At 35.7% G+C, this 15,292-nt stretch overlaps 1 protein-coding gene across 1 annotated transcript in view; it reads left to right on the top strand.

Moving 5' to 3' along the window:
• LOC107600791 (alpha-1,2-mannosyltransferase ALG9-like) overlaps positions 1-10,083 on the top strand; it is a gene marked incomplete at its 5' end in the record, with an annotated part of 12,362 nt that extends 2,279 nt beyond the window's left edge. Inside the window, 11 exon segments of the mRNA XM_016292757.1 lie at positions 2,835-2,969; positions 3,545-3,615; positions 3,700-3,788; positions 3,926-3,984; positions 3,987-4,077; positions 4,160-4,314; positions 5,066-5,195; positions 5,387-5,534; positions 8,145-8,274; positions 8,677-8,807; positions 9,235-10,083. Of these exon segments, the coding sequence (XP_016148243.1) occupies positions 2,835-2,969; positions 3,545-3,615; positions 3,700-3,788; positions 3,926-3,984; positions 3,987-4,077; positions 4,160-4,314; positions 5,066-5,195; positions 5,387-5,534; positions 8,145-8,274; positions 8,677-8,807; positions 9,235-9,358 (1,263 nt within the window).
• Between the last annotated feature and the right edge of the window lie 5,209 nt (positions 10,084-15,292).

Genomic DNA, 15,292 nt, shown 5'->3' with positions numbered 1-15,292 from the left:
TATTCTACAGATTATTCCATCGATTAATCGAGTAATCGGATAAGATGTCATTTTTCTTTATTAAAGAGCAATACTAAATATAAAAGAGATAATAAGATCTTTTAAAAATAAACAACTAATTTGTTTTCTTTTTAGACAAATTAACATTTTTATTGCTGAAATTGCATACATAACCGTGAAAACTAAACCCATTTAATGCATTTAATTGCCAAATTGCATTCAAAATGCAAATACAAATATATAACTAAAATACAAATATAAAAGAAATCAATAAAAAACAAAAATCAGTTTCACATTACTTTAAAAAGGTAAACAGTACAAACTAAAACGAAGGCATAAATCAAAATAATAGTAATAGTTAAGAAGTGAGTCATTGCGATTGAACCGGATCATTTAAATGGTTAATTCGTTCAGGAACGAAATGCCGTCATGTTGCTCAGAGACGCAAAACAGCGCTGTGGCTGTGTTTGGAATTTTTTAATTTTTTTTGCAAAATCAGGCAATATAGTGTCTAAAACGTAAGTCTCTTAATATTACTTTCTTGTTTATTGAACTGTTGAATAAAATCACATTTGTAATCATGCTGATTTTAGAGGTGAAAACTGACACTCTTTCTTTCTGTGGTGTTTTTATGCACAATGGCGCTTAATCTTTCACAAAACATAACAAACGTAGGGACATCATAACTAGCCACCATATTGATTTATGATCTTAAATATGTCCAGCGCTTTTTTTACAGTCTGTGGTCCAGCGTTTATCGGGTTTTTTTTGTATTCGAGTTATTTGAGGTATTCGAGGAATCGTTTCAGCCCTAATTACAGTCATAACAAAATCACACATCATAATATGTACTAGGGCTGCTCTCGACTAAGGATTTTTCTGGTCGACTAGTAGTCGTTCATTTTAAGCATTAGTCGACTAATCGCACGTTTATTAATAAACCATTTAAATCATAATAATGAGCCTTTAACTGCCTACATAGCCTAATAAGCGCTCAAGCGCACGCATAAAGCTTGCCACAGCACACCGGCAGAAGTAATAATGATGAATGTGTCAGTGAAAAACAGTAAAGAGACTGCATTAACATTTTAATAATTTGATAAACAAGTGTTTTCTTTGTTTTTGGCTTAAGAGATGAACTCTGCGACACGTCATCTCCGCTGTAGTGGACACACTTGTTTCATACGGATTGGAGAATTTGTTTTCCATTTGAATTGGTTCATTTGAAAGTAGACATTTCACTCTCTATTTTTAATGTCTGTAAGGTAAAGATATACACGGAGTTTTGTGCTCAAGTTCACAGACCGAGACGATAGAAAGCGCATCCTGTTTGCTTTCATTATTTTACAAAAGCACAATGTTTTGTTGTGATTGTGAGTGCACACAAATTAAAGTAGAGTCTATACAGATTTGAAAGATGCATTACTCTTATCTGTTTGACCAAAAATGAGGGAATATTTTAGGAGCAAGTGACCGCACCGACGCCACCATCTGTCCTGCAGTGAGCGTGCTACTAGCTTCCACACTCCACACAGACAATATAGCGCTCATTTCTCTAGGTTAACATTAGATTGAGCAGCCATGTCAAGTTTCTAATACTTACATATTTCAGATGATAAGCCATATTTGAGGTTGATGAATGATAGGCGAGCGTTTGGATGTCCTGCCTGATGTACTGTATTACCATAGACTAAAGTTAGCCGTTAACGATCTGTCCGTCACGAACTGCGTGATTTCGCCTGTGGATTTTTTTTTATTAAAACTTTTTCCGCGACCAATAAAATGTTGGTCGACCAAGCCTCTTCTGGTCGACTATTAGGGGGCCGCCTTAATATGTACACAAAATACTTTTTTAAAATGTGCAGTTACAGCTGGGTAAAAGGTATTATCAATATTAATTATGAATTATTTTTTAATAATAGTACAATTAATGTCTATGTACTTAGACATGTCATTATTAATAATAATTATTAATAACATAAAAAATAATTAAAATACAATTATGTTTTTTTTGCAATTATTACTGGAACCTATATAGCTTGTAACACCATGAGCTTTTTATTCAATGACTATGACATAATGGTGCAAATCATTTATTATTTATTATGCTTAAGTCATTATATATTACGTTATATATGTATAGTATAACTTCTAGCAATTATAATATACTTATTTTTAATATAATCATATGTTTTTATTATATAGAAATGTAATATTTTATGGTGGGACAAGTGAACAAATTTATAATAGTTTTTAATTCAAATTTTTTTTTTTTAATTTATGACAGTGGTACAAAACATTTTTTGTTTTAAATTTATATCCTCTTATATAATATATGTTGTTTATAATTATATATTTTTATTTATAGTTTTTAACACATTCTATATTGTAACGTAATATTTTGTATACTAACAATTATAATAGATTTATTTAGAATTTAATAATATGTCTATAAAATGTATTATGTTTATGGTGTAACAAATGAATTTGCAGGGCAAGTGAAAAGCTGAACTACTGGTCTAACTGGAACGGCAGAAAGCAAATCCTTATTGTTGAGCCCTGATCTATGTCACTGTTGTATCCCATAATGCCCTGGGGTATTAATAATCCAAACCACTAGAGACTGTAAAGGTGCAGTTCAGATGCAAAAGCTTGCTTTTGTATTCAATAGAAAGTTATCATGTCTATTCCTGAACATAAACACACCATCAAAGTAAAAACCTTATGAATGGGCCATTTTGCTGAATGTCAATCTTCTTTTGAAAACTACTGAATTTGTATATAAAAGAAAGGTTCATTCATAATTTTATTTTATTTCTCTTTTTGCTGGCCAGACTCACTACCTGCTGTATGGAACAGGAATGCAGACATGGGAATATTCCCCAGCCTATGCGATTCGGTCCTATGCGTATCTTTGGCTCCATGCCCTTCCTGCCTGCTTTCATGCCAAAATATTACAAACCAACAAGGTAAATTAGTCGCCAAACTCAAACTGATTGTTTAGCCATCTTGATTTTTTTTTTTTTTTTTTTTAAGCATTTTCAATATAGTAGGATATTTCTATGACCAGTGAAGTTGATACTTATCCTCACTGGAATCTGAAAAATCTGACCCTTGGAGCTGGATAAAAGCTGTGGATCCACAAACACAACATGATGTAATAATGCGTTATATTTCACAATGCCATTTTTTATGTTATGTTTCTTTGGGGTACAATTTTGCTTTTGCTCAATCACAACTTTATCCAGGACTTCTCAAATGTCATTTTAAATGGCTCTCTGCTATAATTTTCGTTTAGTTTAACGATTAGTTTTCGTTAAATTTAGATCTGGCACACCCTGTTATGCAAAGTGACGTTGCATTCAAAGTATATATTGTCAATTCGTGCATTCCATGGGAACTGGTGCTGCTGTATGTGCCATGCTGAGCAAAATAAGATGAATGTTCCTTTTAGATGGACTGTATATAGGCCATTCATTATAGTCCTGCTTAGACATGTACAAATTGACTAATATGTTTTTTGAATTCTTTTGTTCCCGTTCAGGTCCTTGTGTTTTATTTCCTGCGCTGCATGCTAGCTTTTACCTGCTGTGTGTGTGAGCTCTACTTCTACAAGTAAGTGCTACTACATATTGCACCTTACATCAGCATTGGGCTAAAATAGGTGACTCTTACAACGAATGTGGTTTATTGACACAGGGCTGTGTGTAAAAAGTTTGGCCTGCATGTGGGCCGGCTTCTGCTGGCGTTCCTAGTCTTGAGTGCAGGGATGTTCTGCTCCTCTGCAGGTGAGTCAGATCAGTGGCTCATATTTGGCTTATCTGGTTGATCAGAGGAAATTAGATGACAACTGTTTGTTTTCCCGTTTTCTTTTTTGACATAATTTTGTGAATGAACTGCAGGTTAATGTGTTTGTTATGTGCAGCTTTCCTCCCCAGTACGTTTTGTATGTACAGTACAGTGGTAGCTATGACTGGCTGGTTCCAGGTTTCCTTAATTTCAACATTGTATTTGTGTTGGCCCTCTTTTCTCTTCCTCTCACGGCACTTATGGAGGCACTGCTCCAAAGATTCAATGGTAAGAGAAGGATTTATCTTTGACTTGTTTTGTGATATGCATGTAACGTTCTGAACAGTCTGTTAATCTGTATAAATTGCAGTTCAGAACCTCGGCCGGCCATACTGGTTAACCCTGTCACCTATGTACCTGTGGATGCTGGTGTTCTTCACTCGTCCACATAAAGAGGAGCGCTTTCTGTTTCCCATCTACCCTCTCATCTGTCTGTGCGGGGCAGTGTCTCTATCATCACTGCAGGTTAGAAACAGTAGACTGAATTTTTTGCTGATGGTGATACAGTGGTACTGAATGATTAGCATATCCATTTACCATGATATTTCTTTACTCTGCCGTTCAAAATGTTGTTGTCGGTAAGATTTTTTTGTGTGTTTTGTTTTTGAAAGAATTCTCTTATGTTCACCAAGGCTGCATTTATTTAAACAAACATACAGTAAAAACAGTAATTTTGTGAAATTGTATTATTTATATTATTTCTTTTTTAAAATGAATAAAATGTCATTTATTCCTGTGATGGCAAAGCTGGATCAGCAGTCATTACTCCAGTCTTCAGTGTCACATGTTTAGAAATCATTGTAATATGCTGATTTGGTGCTCAACATAAGTGTTTAAAACGGTTAACAGTGTTCAAAAGAACATTTATTTGAAAAAAAAAAATTTAAACATTGAAATAAAATTTGTATCAATAGGAATTGTAACAAATGTCTTTACTGTCGCTTTTGATCAATTTAATGCATCCTTGCTGAATAAAAGTAGTCATATTTAAAATAAAATCTTACTGATTTCAAACTTTTGAATTGTAGTGTAACTGAAACTTTTCAAAACAAAACATTAGTATATGTCCAAAAACTATGGACAACTGCACATCTTTATTGGCATATTTCCTCAATGTTGTGCAAATTAGTTTGCTGTTAAACCTGTGTAAAATATGAATGTGATACTTCAAATCATTTCCCATTTTAAACACTTTTCTGTCTGTTTATCCATGTAGAAATGCTATCACTTCATATTCCAGCGCTACCGTCTGGAGCACTACACCATCTCCTCCAACTGGCTGGCTCTCGGCTCTGTGCTGCTGTTTGGAGTGCTCTCGCTGTCCCGATCTGTGGCTCTCTTCAGAGGTAAGGATGTTGAGAGAGAGGGACCAAGAGATTTTGGCCAGTTCTGCTGAAATTTGCCCTCACAGTAGAGTTATCTAGCTGGCAGATGAAGTTGATGATAAAACAGAATGATAAAAATCATATTCTTTACCTTGTGCAGTAAAGTACTGCTTTTGTGATTTCTCTCACATGGGGTTGCTGTGTGTTTTAAGGCTATCATGCTCCGCTGGATTTATATCCAGAATTTCATCGCATTGCTAAAGATCCTACAATCCACACGGTTCCAGAGGGAAGATTGGTCAATGTTTGTGTGGGGAAAGAGTGGTACCGCTTCCCTAGCAGCTTTCTGCTGCCCAACAAGTGAGTTTGAATTCTAATTAAATTCTCAAAGACTGCACATAAATTTAAACTACCGTTCAAAGAGATATTTTTTTTTATACTTAGTTTTATTCAGCAAGAATGCATTCAGAGGTAAGGATGTTGAGAGAGAGGGACCAAGAGATTTTGGCCAGTTCTGCTGAAATTTGCCCTCACAGTAGAGTTATCTAGCTGGCAGATGAAGTTGATGATAAAACAGAATGATAAAAATCATATTCTTTACCTTGTGCAGTAAAGTACTGCTTTTGTGATTTCTCTCACATGGGGTTGCTGTGTGTTTTAAGGCTATCATGCTCCGCTGGATTTATATCCAGAATTTCATCGCATTGCTAAAGATCCTACAATCCACACAGTTCCAGAGGGAAGATTGGTCAATGTTTGTGTGGGGAAAGAGTGGTACCGCTTCCCTAGCAGCTTTCTGCTGCCCAACAAGTGAGTTTGAATTCTAATTAAATTCTCAAAGACTGCACATAAATTTAAACTACCGTTCAAAGAGATATTTTTTTATATACTTAGTTTTATTCAGCAAGAATGCATTAAATGGATCAAAAGTAAAGACATTTATAATATTACAAAAGATTTCAAATAAATGTTTCAAGTAAATGCTGTTCTTTTGAACTTTTATTCATTAAAGAATTTTGAAAAAACTTATTTCCACAACAAATGTTAACATTTACATTAACATTTACTTTTGTCCAAAGTGACTTACAATTGGGGAATACATAAAGCGATTCTTCTTAAAGAGGCAAACAGACTCAGGAAGTGCTCGTAATACCAAGTTTCAGGCATTTGTTCAAATAAGTACAAGCTAGAAAGGGAAGGATAAATCAAGAGAAAGACAAAGTTTTTATTTATTTTTTATTTTTTAAATTTAGGATGAAGTCAAGTAGCGTCGAAAGAGATGAGTTTTCAGCTTTCGCTTGAAAATTGTCAGGGATTGAGCATTCCAGTTGGGGGTGGGAAGATCATTCCACCAGCCAGGAGTGGTGAACAAGAATGTTCTGGAAAGTGATTTTGAGCCTCTCTGTGATGGTACCACGAGGCATCGCTCACTAGCGGATCTCAGACTTCTGGAGGGGATGTAGATTCGTAAGAGTGAGTGGAAGTAGGCGGGTGCTGAGCCTGTGGCTGTTCTATATGCAAGCATCAATGTCTTGAACTGTAACATGGGCTCTTTTGGGCTCATTGAAGACCAGTCGTGCCGCTGCATTCTGAATCTTTTGTAGAGGTTTGATTGTGCTTGATGGAAGTCCAGCCAGAAGAGCATTGCAGTAGTCCAGCCTAGAAATGACAAGGGCCTGGACAAGAAGTTGTGCAGCATGCTCCATTAGAAAGGGCCTGATCTTTCTGATGTTGTGCAATGCAAACCTTCAAGATCGCGCAGTCTTTGCAATGTGGTCTTTGAAGGTCAGCTGGCTATCAAAGATTACACCAAGATTTCTGACCGAAGTTGATGGGGTAATTGTAGAAGAACCTAGCTGAATGTGAAATTATGCTGTAGAGTTGGAGTGGCAGGGAAGACAAGAAGCTCAGTCTTTGCCAGGTTGAGCTGTAGGTGATATTCTTTCTTCCATGCCAAGATGTCCGCCAGGCAGCCTGAGATCTGTGCAGTTACCGTTGGATCATCTGGTTGAAATGAGAGAGAGAGCTGTGTGTCATCTGCATAGCAATGGTAGGAGAAGCCATATGCCTGTATGATGGTTCCCAGTGATGTAGTGTATATGGAGAAGAGGAAGGGTCCAAGAACTGATCCCTGAGGAACCCCGGTGACCAGTTGATGTGCTTTGGATAACACTCCTCCCCAGGACACCCTGAAAGACCTACCAGTGAGATAGGATTCAAACCAGCGAAGTGGAATCCCTGTGATGCCCAGTGATGAGAGGGCGGACAGGAGGATCTGATGATTGACTGTCAAAAGCAGCAGATAGATTAATAAGAACTGATGATTTGGAATCAGCTTTTGAATGGCCACTCCTGAAACCTGACTGGTTAGTGTTCAGTTTGTTGTTCTGTGAAAGAAACAATGATACCTGTTTGAAAACAACTCGTTTGAGGGTTTTCGCAATGAATGGAAGGAGAGAGACAGATCTGTAGCTATCTGTAAGTGAAGTGTTTAATTTAGGTTTTTTGAGCAGTGGGGTTACCTGAGCCTGCTTGAATGCAGTGGGGAAAGTGCCTGTGAGAAGATATGTGTTAATGATGTGTGTGAGTGCTGGTAAGAGTGTAGGAGTGTATGTTAAGCAGCACAACTGTTTTCAACATTGATAATAATAGGAAATGTTTCTTGAGCAGCAAATCAGCATATTAGAATGATTGCTGAAGGATCATGTGACACTGAAGACTGGAGTAATGATGCTGAAATTTCAGCTTTGCCATTACAGGAATAAATTACATTTAAAATATACTGAAATATTGTAATAATATTTCACAATATTACAGTTTTGGATATTTTTGATCAAATGAATGCAGCCGTAGGATAAGATAAGAAACAATTTTCAAAAACAAAAAAAATCATACAACCCTCTAACTTTTGAACGGTACTATAGATCTATAATATATATTAACTGTTAACTGTGTCGTCTTTTTTTGCAGCTGGCACTTACAGTTCATCCAGTCAGAGTTCAGGGGTCAGTTGCCTAAGCCATATGCCATGGGTCCTGATGCCACCTGGATAATCCCATCAGACATGAATGATCAGAATCTTGAGGAGCCGTCACGATACGTGAGCGATCCACTACAAACACCTCAAATTGGCATTTGACTCATTGCAAGGTTATAAAGCCTAATAACTGAGCTGAATGTGTGAAAGCACACTCTGTTGTTTTCTTTTTTTAAAGAATCAAGATCAACAGAGATTTTACTCCGCCGCCCCCAAATAGTAGTTCCTCTTTATTGGTTAATGGTAAAAATCAATTTCACTCTAAAGAGTTTGAATGTCAATTTTTCCTTTGGAAAATAAACTATTGAGATTTTTAACTCCCCTTTTATTTATTTATTTACTTTTTAACTCTACACCAGTTCAAAGAAATATAACTAGTGTTACTTATCTAAAATCTTTACTTATGTCTGCATATGTCATTGTTGCAGCTGTATGTGAAGTACTTCCATGTTCTCTGGCTCTCAGGTAGAACTAAAGCAGTGTCATTACCTGGTGGATCTGGCAACAGAAACAGAAGCCCCTCGTGAACCACGATATGCCACTAACAAAGAGGAGTGGAGCATTATTGCTGAAAAGCCTTTTTTAGACACTACTAGGCAAGTCTTTATGTGTGGAGTATGGACAAATGCGTGGAAATTTGTTAATGTACTAGAGATTCTTGTGGATAATCCATGCAGAGTGATGAATACTACTGTAAAGAATCATTGAAAATCGTAGGGCCCACTAGAGGGCCCCCTTGTTCTTTTAAAGATACTTGTTCTTATGACGTCTTTGTCAAGTGCTCAACATAAATTGTTGTGACACTGGATGTCTGATCATCCGAAGAGAGATTATCCTTGACCCAGTTTATCAGTAATTATCTCTGGGTGTCGTTATTCATGAAGAAATAAATGTAGAAATGTTTTATTTTTAAAGAAAGTGGATCTAAAATGATGGATTTTGTATACTGTCTTGTGCATATTATGCTATTTTTCGCTGTTCATGACCCTGGTGCTGTTCCCTTTCCGTGTCTCTCCCACACAGGTCCTCCAGATTGCTCAGGGCCTTTTTTATCCCATTTCTGTCTGAGCAGTACACCACCTACAGCAGATATGTCATCCTCAAACCGAGACGACCCAAACACACCCGGAAAAGAGTGCAAGGCTGACCTGCCGTTCCTGCTATTTTTCCTTCAGCGCAGTCAAAAAGCTCCTGCAGTGCTTCATCATTTGGTCCCAAGGTGTTCCTCCTAAACTCTTTTTGTGCACACACGTGTGTGATTGTGTTTGTGTGTGTGAGTGAATTAATGTATGAATATGCCAGAGTTTGTTTGACCATCTTGGCTATCAAGCCATGCAGTATCGGCCTGTTTGTAGACTTCAGTGGTGCTGCCCATCCTGGACAGTTCCAGCACAGAGCATGGATGCCTTACCCATCTTTCCCGATAATCTTCTCTCCATTCCCTCTGTTCCTGTATTCCTGCTTGGGCTTCTTTGCGGCTTTCTGAAGCGTTTCAGAAGATTTCTGTTTAGACGACCCTTTAAGGACTACAGGTCTCTCGTTTATCACCTCATCCTTGATCTGGGAAAATGAACTGTACATGAACTGAAAATGAGTGCAGACCCAAACCAGATCTCTTGTGTCATCATCTATCCATCCATCCAGAGCTGAACTTCTGTTAATTTGTCCTGCCAGCCTCAGCATCTCAGGATGAAAGTTGCACCAAAAACTCTCTCGGTGTTCTCCAGTTCCGTCATCTGTAAATGTGGACATTGACTGTGAGGTCAGACTGCAGACCAGGACTATTGAGTGTTTACATCCCAAATCATGTTTGTCATCGTAATCATATCAGTGTTAACTGTGATTGAGTCAAATAAAAGAAGGCTGTCTTAATGTGTGGCTGTGCCATCTCAGAGAAATCATCTCGGAAAGCCGAGAAGCATCAAGGAAGTGTTATTTCCAAGTCTAAAACAGTCACTGAAATATGTAAAATCTTAAATCAGTGATTTTTTTTTTCCTGCTCTGCTCCATAAAAAAAATTATAAAATCTAAAAATAAAACATCTAAAAGTTATCATATATTTATATTTAATATAAAAAGTGTATCCTAGTTCTGCTGTTTAAAAAAATCAATTTTATTTAAAACTAGACTAAATCTAAAAATTATCACATTTCTATTTAATTTCAAACATGTAAACATTTTCCCCTAGATTTGCTCTGCTGTAAAAACGAGATTATTTTTTACTTCAAAATGTTTTCTAAAAATATCACACATTTATATATCATTTTAAATATGTAAATGTTTTTCCTACTTCTGCTCTGTTCTAAAAAAGTAAATTAGTAGTATTGCAAAAAAATATATAAATTATAAAATGTTTTCCTATTAAAAAAAATCACAAATTAAATAAAATTAAAACATTAAATATGTAATGTGTCCCAGTTTTGCTAAACTGTAAAAAAATACAAATATTTATTTTACTTGAAAAATTATCAAATATTTAATAGTAAATATGTATATGTGTGTGTATGTATACGTGTATGTGTATATATATATATACACACATGTATAAAGTAAGAAAGATTCTATAAAGTATTAATTAAAAGCTTCTTGATGTGCAAATGGAAATCCACCACCACAGTCTCTTTCCAAAAAATACAAAAACAGACTTGAAAGGTCATGTAATAAATTCTTTGGTCAAAAAGTATGAAAACCCAGAGTTTCGTGTCAGATTTGCTCGTGCAACTGTAAGTGGGTAAAGGGACCAAGATCAGCATTAACTAACAACTTTCTAGTGTCAAGTGACATTTTACATTTGTATAACTAAGCTTTCTTTAGAAACCACAAATAATAGAGATGGCTGCTTTTTCATGATGTTTTTGAGTTAAGTGCTACAGCTCTGGGGTCCAGAGGCTCAGATTTATGACTGAACAGCATCGCCCAGAAACACGCATCATTTCCCCTATGTGTCATTGTTGGTTCTGTTGGTTAGAAAATAGGTACGCCGTGGTGGATAGATTGTGGGTGTATGTAAACATGCTGAGGGCAATGAATGTGTGGCTTGTGGGATTATTAAGCTGTCTACACGTTAAGCCCCACAACACTACAGGGAACTCTGATCCTGTTTAAATCCTTCCATTGACGCTATACACTATGATGCAGAACCCCTCTGAAACATAGATGAGACATAGTTTTCCGGACACTGTTCTATGCTTCATACTTTCAATGGGATTTACAGCTAAGCAGAACAACGATCCAGAACTTCAGATGTTTACAAATTTACTGTGCTTTAAGAAAGCTGCAAATTTTTAATGGCATTATACTAATCCCTGCATAAAAGTCCAACATTTTTGGGGTGTAAAAAGTCTGTTTAGATGTGTTGGTTTGACAATGTTTGTAATATTGATTACAATTAAAATAATATACAAGATTTCATAACTCATAAACATTCATAAAAAAACTGTAAATAACAGGGAAGTTTTTCTGTGATTGTGAAATGACTGATTCATTTCTTAAATGAATAGTTCACCCCCAAAAAAAGAAAACTTGCTGAAAATGTACTCACCCCCAGGACATTGAAGGTATAGATGAGTTTGAATCTTCATCACAACAGATTTGGAGAAATGTAGCAGTACATCACTTGCTCACCAGTGGATCATCTGCAGTGAATGGGTGCCGTCAGTATGAGAGTCCAAACAGCTGATAAAAACATCACAATAATCCACGACTCCAGTACATCAATTAATATCTTGTGATGTAAAAAGCTGTGTATGTGTTAAGAAACAAATCCACATTATGACGTTTTAACCATTGCTTCTTCTGGCTAAAATATGAGTCCTCTATAACATTGCTTTCTCTAGTGAAATTTCGTCTGAATCAGGAGAGAAATATGCACAGATCAAGCACCGTTTACAAGAAGTTGTGAGAGAACAACAAGGGATGAATTTTATCACTGCATGGAGGTAGCATTATAATGGGTTATGGCCAGAAGCGACAGTTTAAAGTTAAAGACAGATTCTCATTCTGACGGCACCCATTCACTGCAAGATCCATTGGTGAGCAAGTGCTGTAATGCTAAATTACTCCAAATTTGTTGTAATGAAGAAACAAAATAGAACGTATAAAAAAATATATATATAACTGAGTCAATTATTAAATTAATATAATCATTACATATTTTGGATGGTAGTTAGCATACAATTTCTTTTTTTAAATGCAGTGCATGTATAAAGCTTGTTTGATAGCTATTAGTCGGGGCACAAAACCTGATCAGTCTGGAATTCAGATCTTGTCTGTTCCACTCTTTACATGTCAAGTCCACACCGAGTTCAGTGATCCACCATCTGCAAAGCCTCAGATATGATGAAATCAGGTAAGTGTATCGTCCTGACCATTTGCTTCTCCATCCTGGCAGGATCACCTGGCGCTGTCTGTCGGTAGACGACAGGCCAAAACCAGGAATTACTCGGCTTTTTAAAACTGTAAACCTGTTTTTATGCTGTGTATTACATGTGGCTCTGCCCTTGGTCATAAACATGCTATTTTGTGAAGCAGCTTCCTGCTACAGAGCATTGCCTGAAAATGTGTCCTGTATCCAGGGTTCCAGATTGATGTCATTTAATGCTGATACTGATTTCCCACTTTAATTCAAATCTGCACAACAACAAAAGAAACTACAAGCTTGATCTCAAGTCACCTTAATAGGGTGAGCCGGATCAATGCAATCGTTGCTTATGTGAAGATGAACACTCTTTTTTTAAAACTCAAACTAACAAAAGCAGGCCTAGTATGAATAATGGATGTCAGTGTGTTTTAATTGAACACGTATTAGCAACTGAATGCAGAACAGATGGTAGACACAAGCCCATTTAATCATACAAGACATTTTCTGTGCATATTAAATAATGATCGAGTTTCTCATGACCCTATTTCTAACAAAATGGGTTTGATTCTTTTTTTATCTTGTGTTATTGTTTATACATTTGTTTATGGAAATCACGTTTTCAAATGATGCATGTAAGGATTGTAGCGCACATTCAGAAAGACAATTATATATCCTTATAGTTTTGTTAATATTTTGTGTTAGATTTTCTTTTTATATTTTTAGTTTTCATTTTAATTTAATTCAAAGATCAGGTGCTGAAAACAGTTGATTTAATAACCTTCAATAAAACTGAAAAGCATTTAGTCTTTTGTCTCAAAATATATTAGATGAATATGTATGCAACAGCTTTAAATTATTAAATGTATTATTTTAGTATCATTGATATACCATTCGTTTTTGTTAATATTTTGAGTTAGATTTTATTTTAATTTAATTCAAAGTTTTAGTAATTTTGCTGTATTTTTTGTATTAGATTTCATATGTCCATATGGTTTTTGGCAAGTTTTAATTTGTTATTTATTAATAATAATAATAACACTGATGAGAGAACAAACTGATTAAAAGTCATTCTTGTTCATTCGTGACACTGGAAATGAAAGGTCAAGTTGGGTGCAGTGCATCATGGGATGCCATATTTCTTACAGTGTGCTGTTCTGGTTGTATCCTGGATGTTTTAGCAAATGTCACTTAAGTATTCTATGCATACAGAAAATGTGCAAACCGAGTGCACTGCACAGTATACAATTACTACCGAATAGTAAAAGTGGTAGTATCCTATTTCATTATTTATAACCAATGAAATAGGAAATGCTTCCTCAACATACTTTTTAAACAAAAGTGCAACATCAACCGTGTAAATAAAATGGAAAAAAGAGCCCACATAGTCTATAGTAATTAGTGATAGAATTTGTCACCATAGGTAAATGCTTTAGATATTTTAAATAAAACTTAAATACACATTCAAAATAACCAGTTTTACAGATAATGCATGAATAATTCCGTTTATTTAATAACCTTTTATCTAAGTGTTTTATAAGGTCTTATCTAGGTATTTTTTTAGAACTCCTCTATTATTCTGTTTTTAGTAAACAAATGGTGTATATCTTGGCACTATACAAGCATATTTTGCAAAACAAATCTCCACATACTTCACAACAAATCTATTTCCTCACAATTACGGTCAACAAGTCAAGTCACCTTTATTTATATAGCGCTTTTAACAATACCGATTGTGTCAAAGCAACTGTACAGCATTCATTAGTAAAAAAAATTGTGTGTCATTAATGCAAAATTACAACGGTAAACACTCAATTTTCAGTTAAAGGCAGTTCATCATTGAATTCAGTGATGTCATCATCCAGCTCAGTTCAGTTTAAATAGTATCTGTGCAATCAAGTCGACAATATCGCTGGAAATTAAGTGTCCCCAACTAAGCAAGCCAGAGGCGACAGCGGCAAGGAACCAAAACTCCATCGGTGACAGAATGGAGAAAAAACCTTGGGAGAAACTAGGCTCAGTCGGGGGGCCAGTTCTCCTCTGGCCAGATGAAATCCAGCAGTTCAATTCCAGGCTGCAGCAAAGTCACATTGTGCAGAGGACTCAACTGGTTCCCAGTCAACCATTAGCTATTCTTATTCCTAGAATATACTACATTTTTGTCCTCTGCCAACATAGCAGTGTTTTGATGGCCTTTATGACCACAGTCGATCTTGAGTCTAACGTTTAAATAAAAGTGTTAATTTCATTAATCATGTGAAGCTTGAAGCTAATTATAGCTATAATTTCTCTATTATACCCATATACGATTATATTCCATGATGTATTTTATCAAAATAAATCAAATAAGTTCATAAGAAAATGTTTCATTCTCTAAAAAGATTTTATACAATTTATATCAGGAACAGAGGGAAGTGGGTGGGCAAGCCATATGATGCCAGAGATTACATATGCCTGTTGCACTGGTGACTTCATGTGCCTGTGCAATTTGTGAAAATTATGAAAATAAATCTAGGAATTATTGGATTGTTGGACTTTAAATCAGTAGGGGTTGAGGCATCGAAAGTAACTAGCTGTTTTATGGATACTGTAATATTATTACTGAAAACTTATTAGTAATTTACTGTACTTCACAATCAGATTTTAGCCTATGTCTTGAAATATATGACCCAAATAAGTATTTTCACCATATATTGTCATCTGAACAAGTAACAAGTCTGCCAC

The sequence above is a fragment of the Sinocyclocheilus grahami genome, unplaced genomic scaffold, assembly GCF_001515645.1.
Source record: "Sinocyclocheilus grahami isolate Dianchi unplaced genomic scaffold, SAMN03320097.WGS_v1.1 scaffold291.1, whole genome shotgun sequence".
NCBI lineage: Eukaryota > Metazoa > Chordata > Actinopteri > Cypriniformes > Cyprinidae > Sinocyclocheilus > Sinocyclocheilus grahami.
Note: the sequence above shows the minus strand (reverse complement) of the source record. Positions and strands in the feature narration are given on the sequence as shown.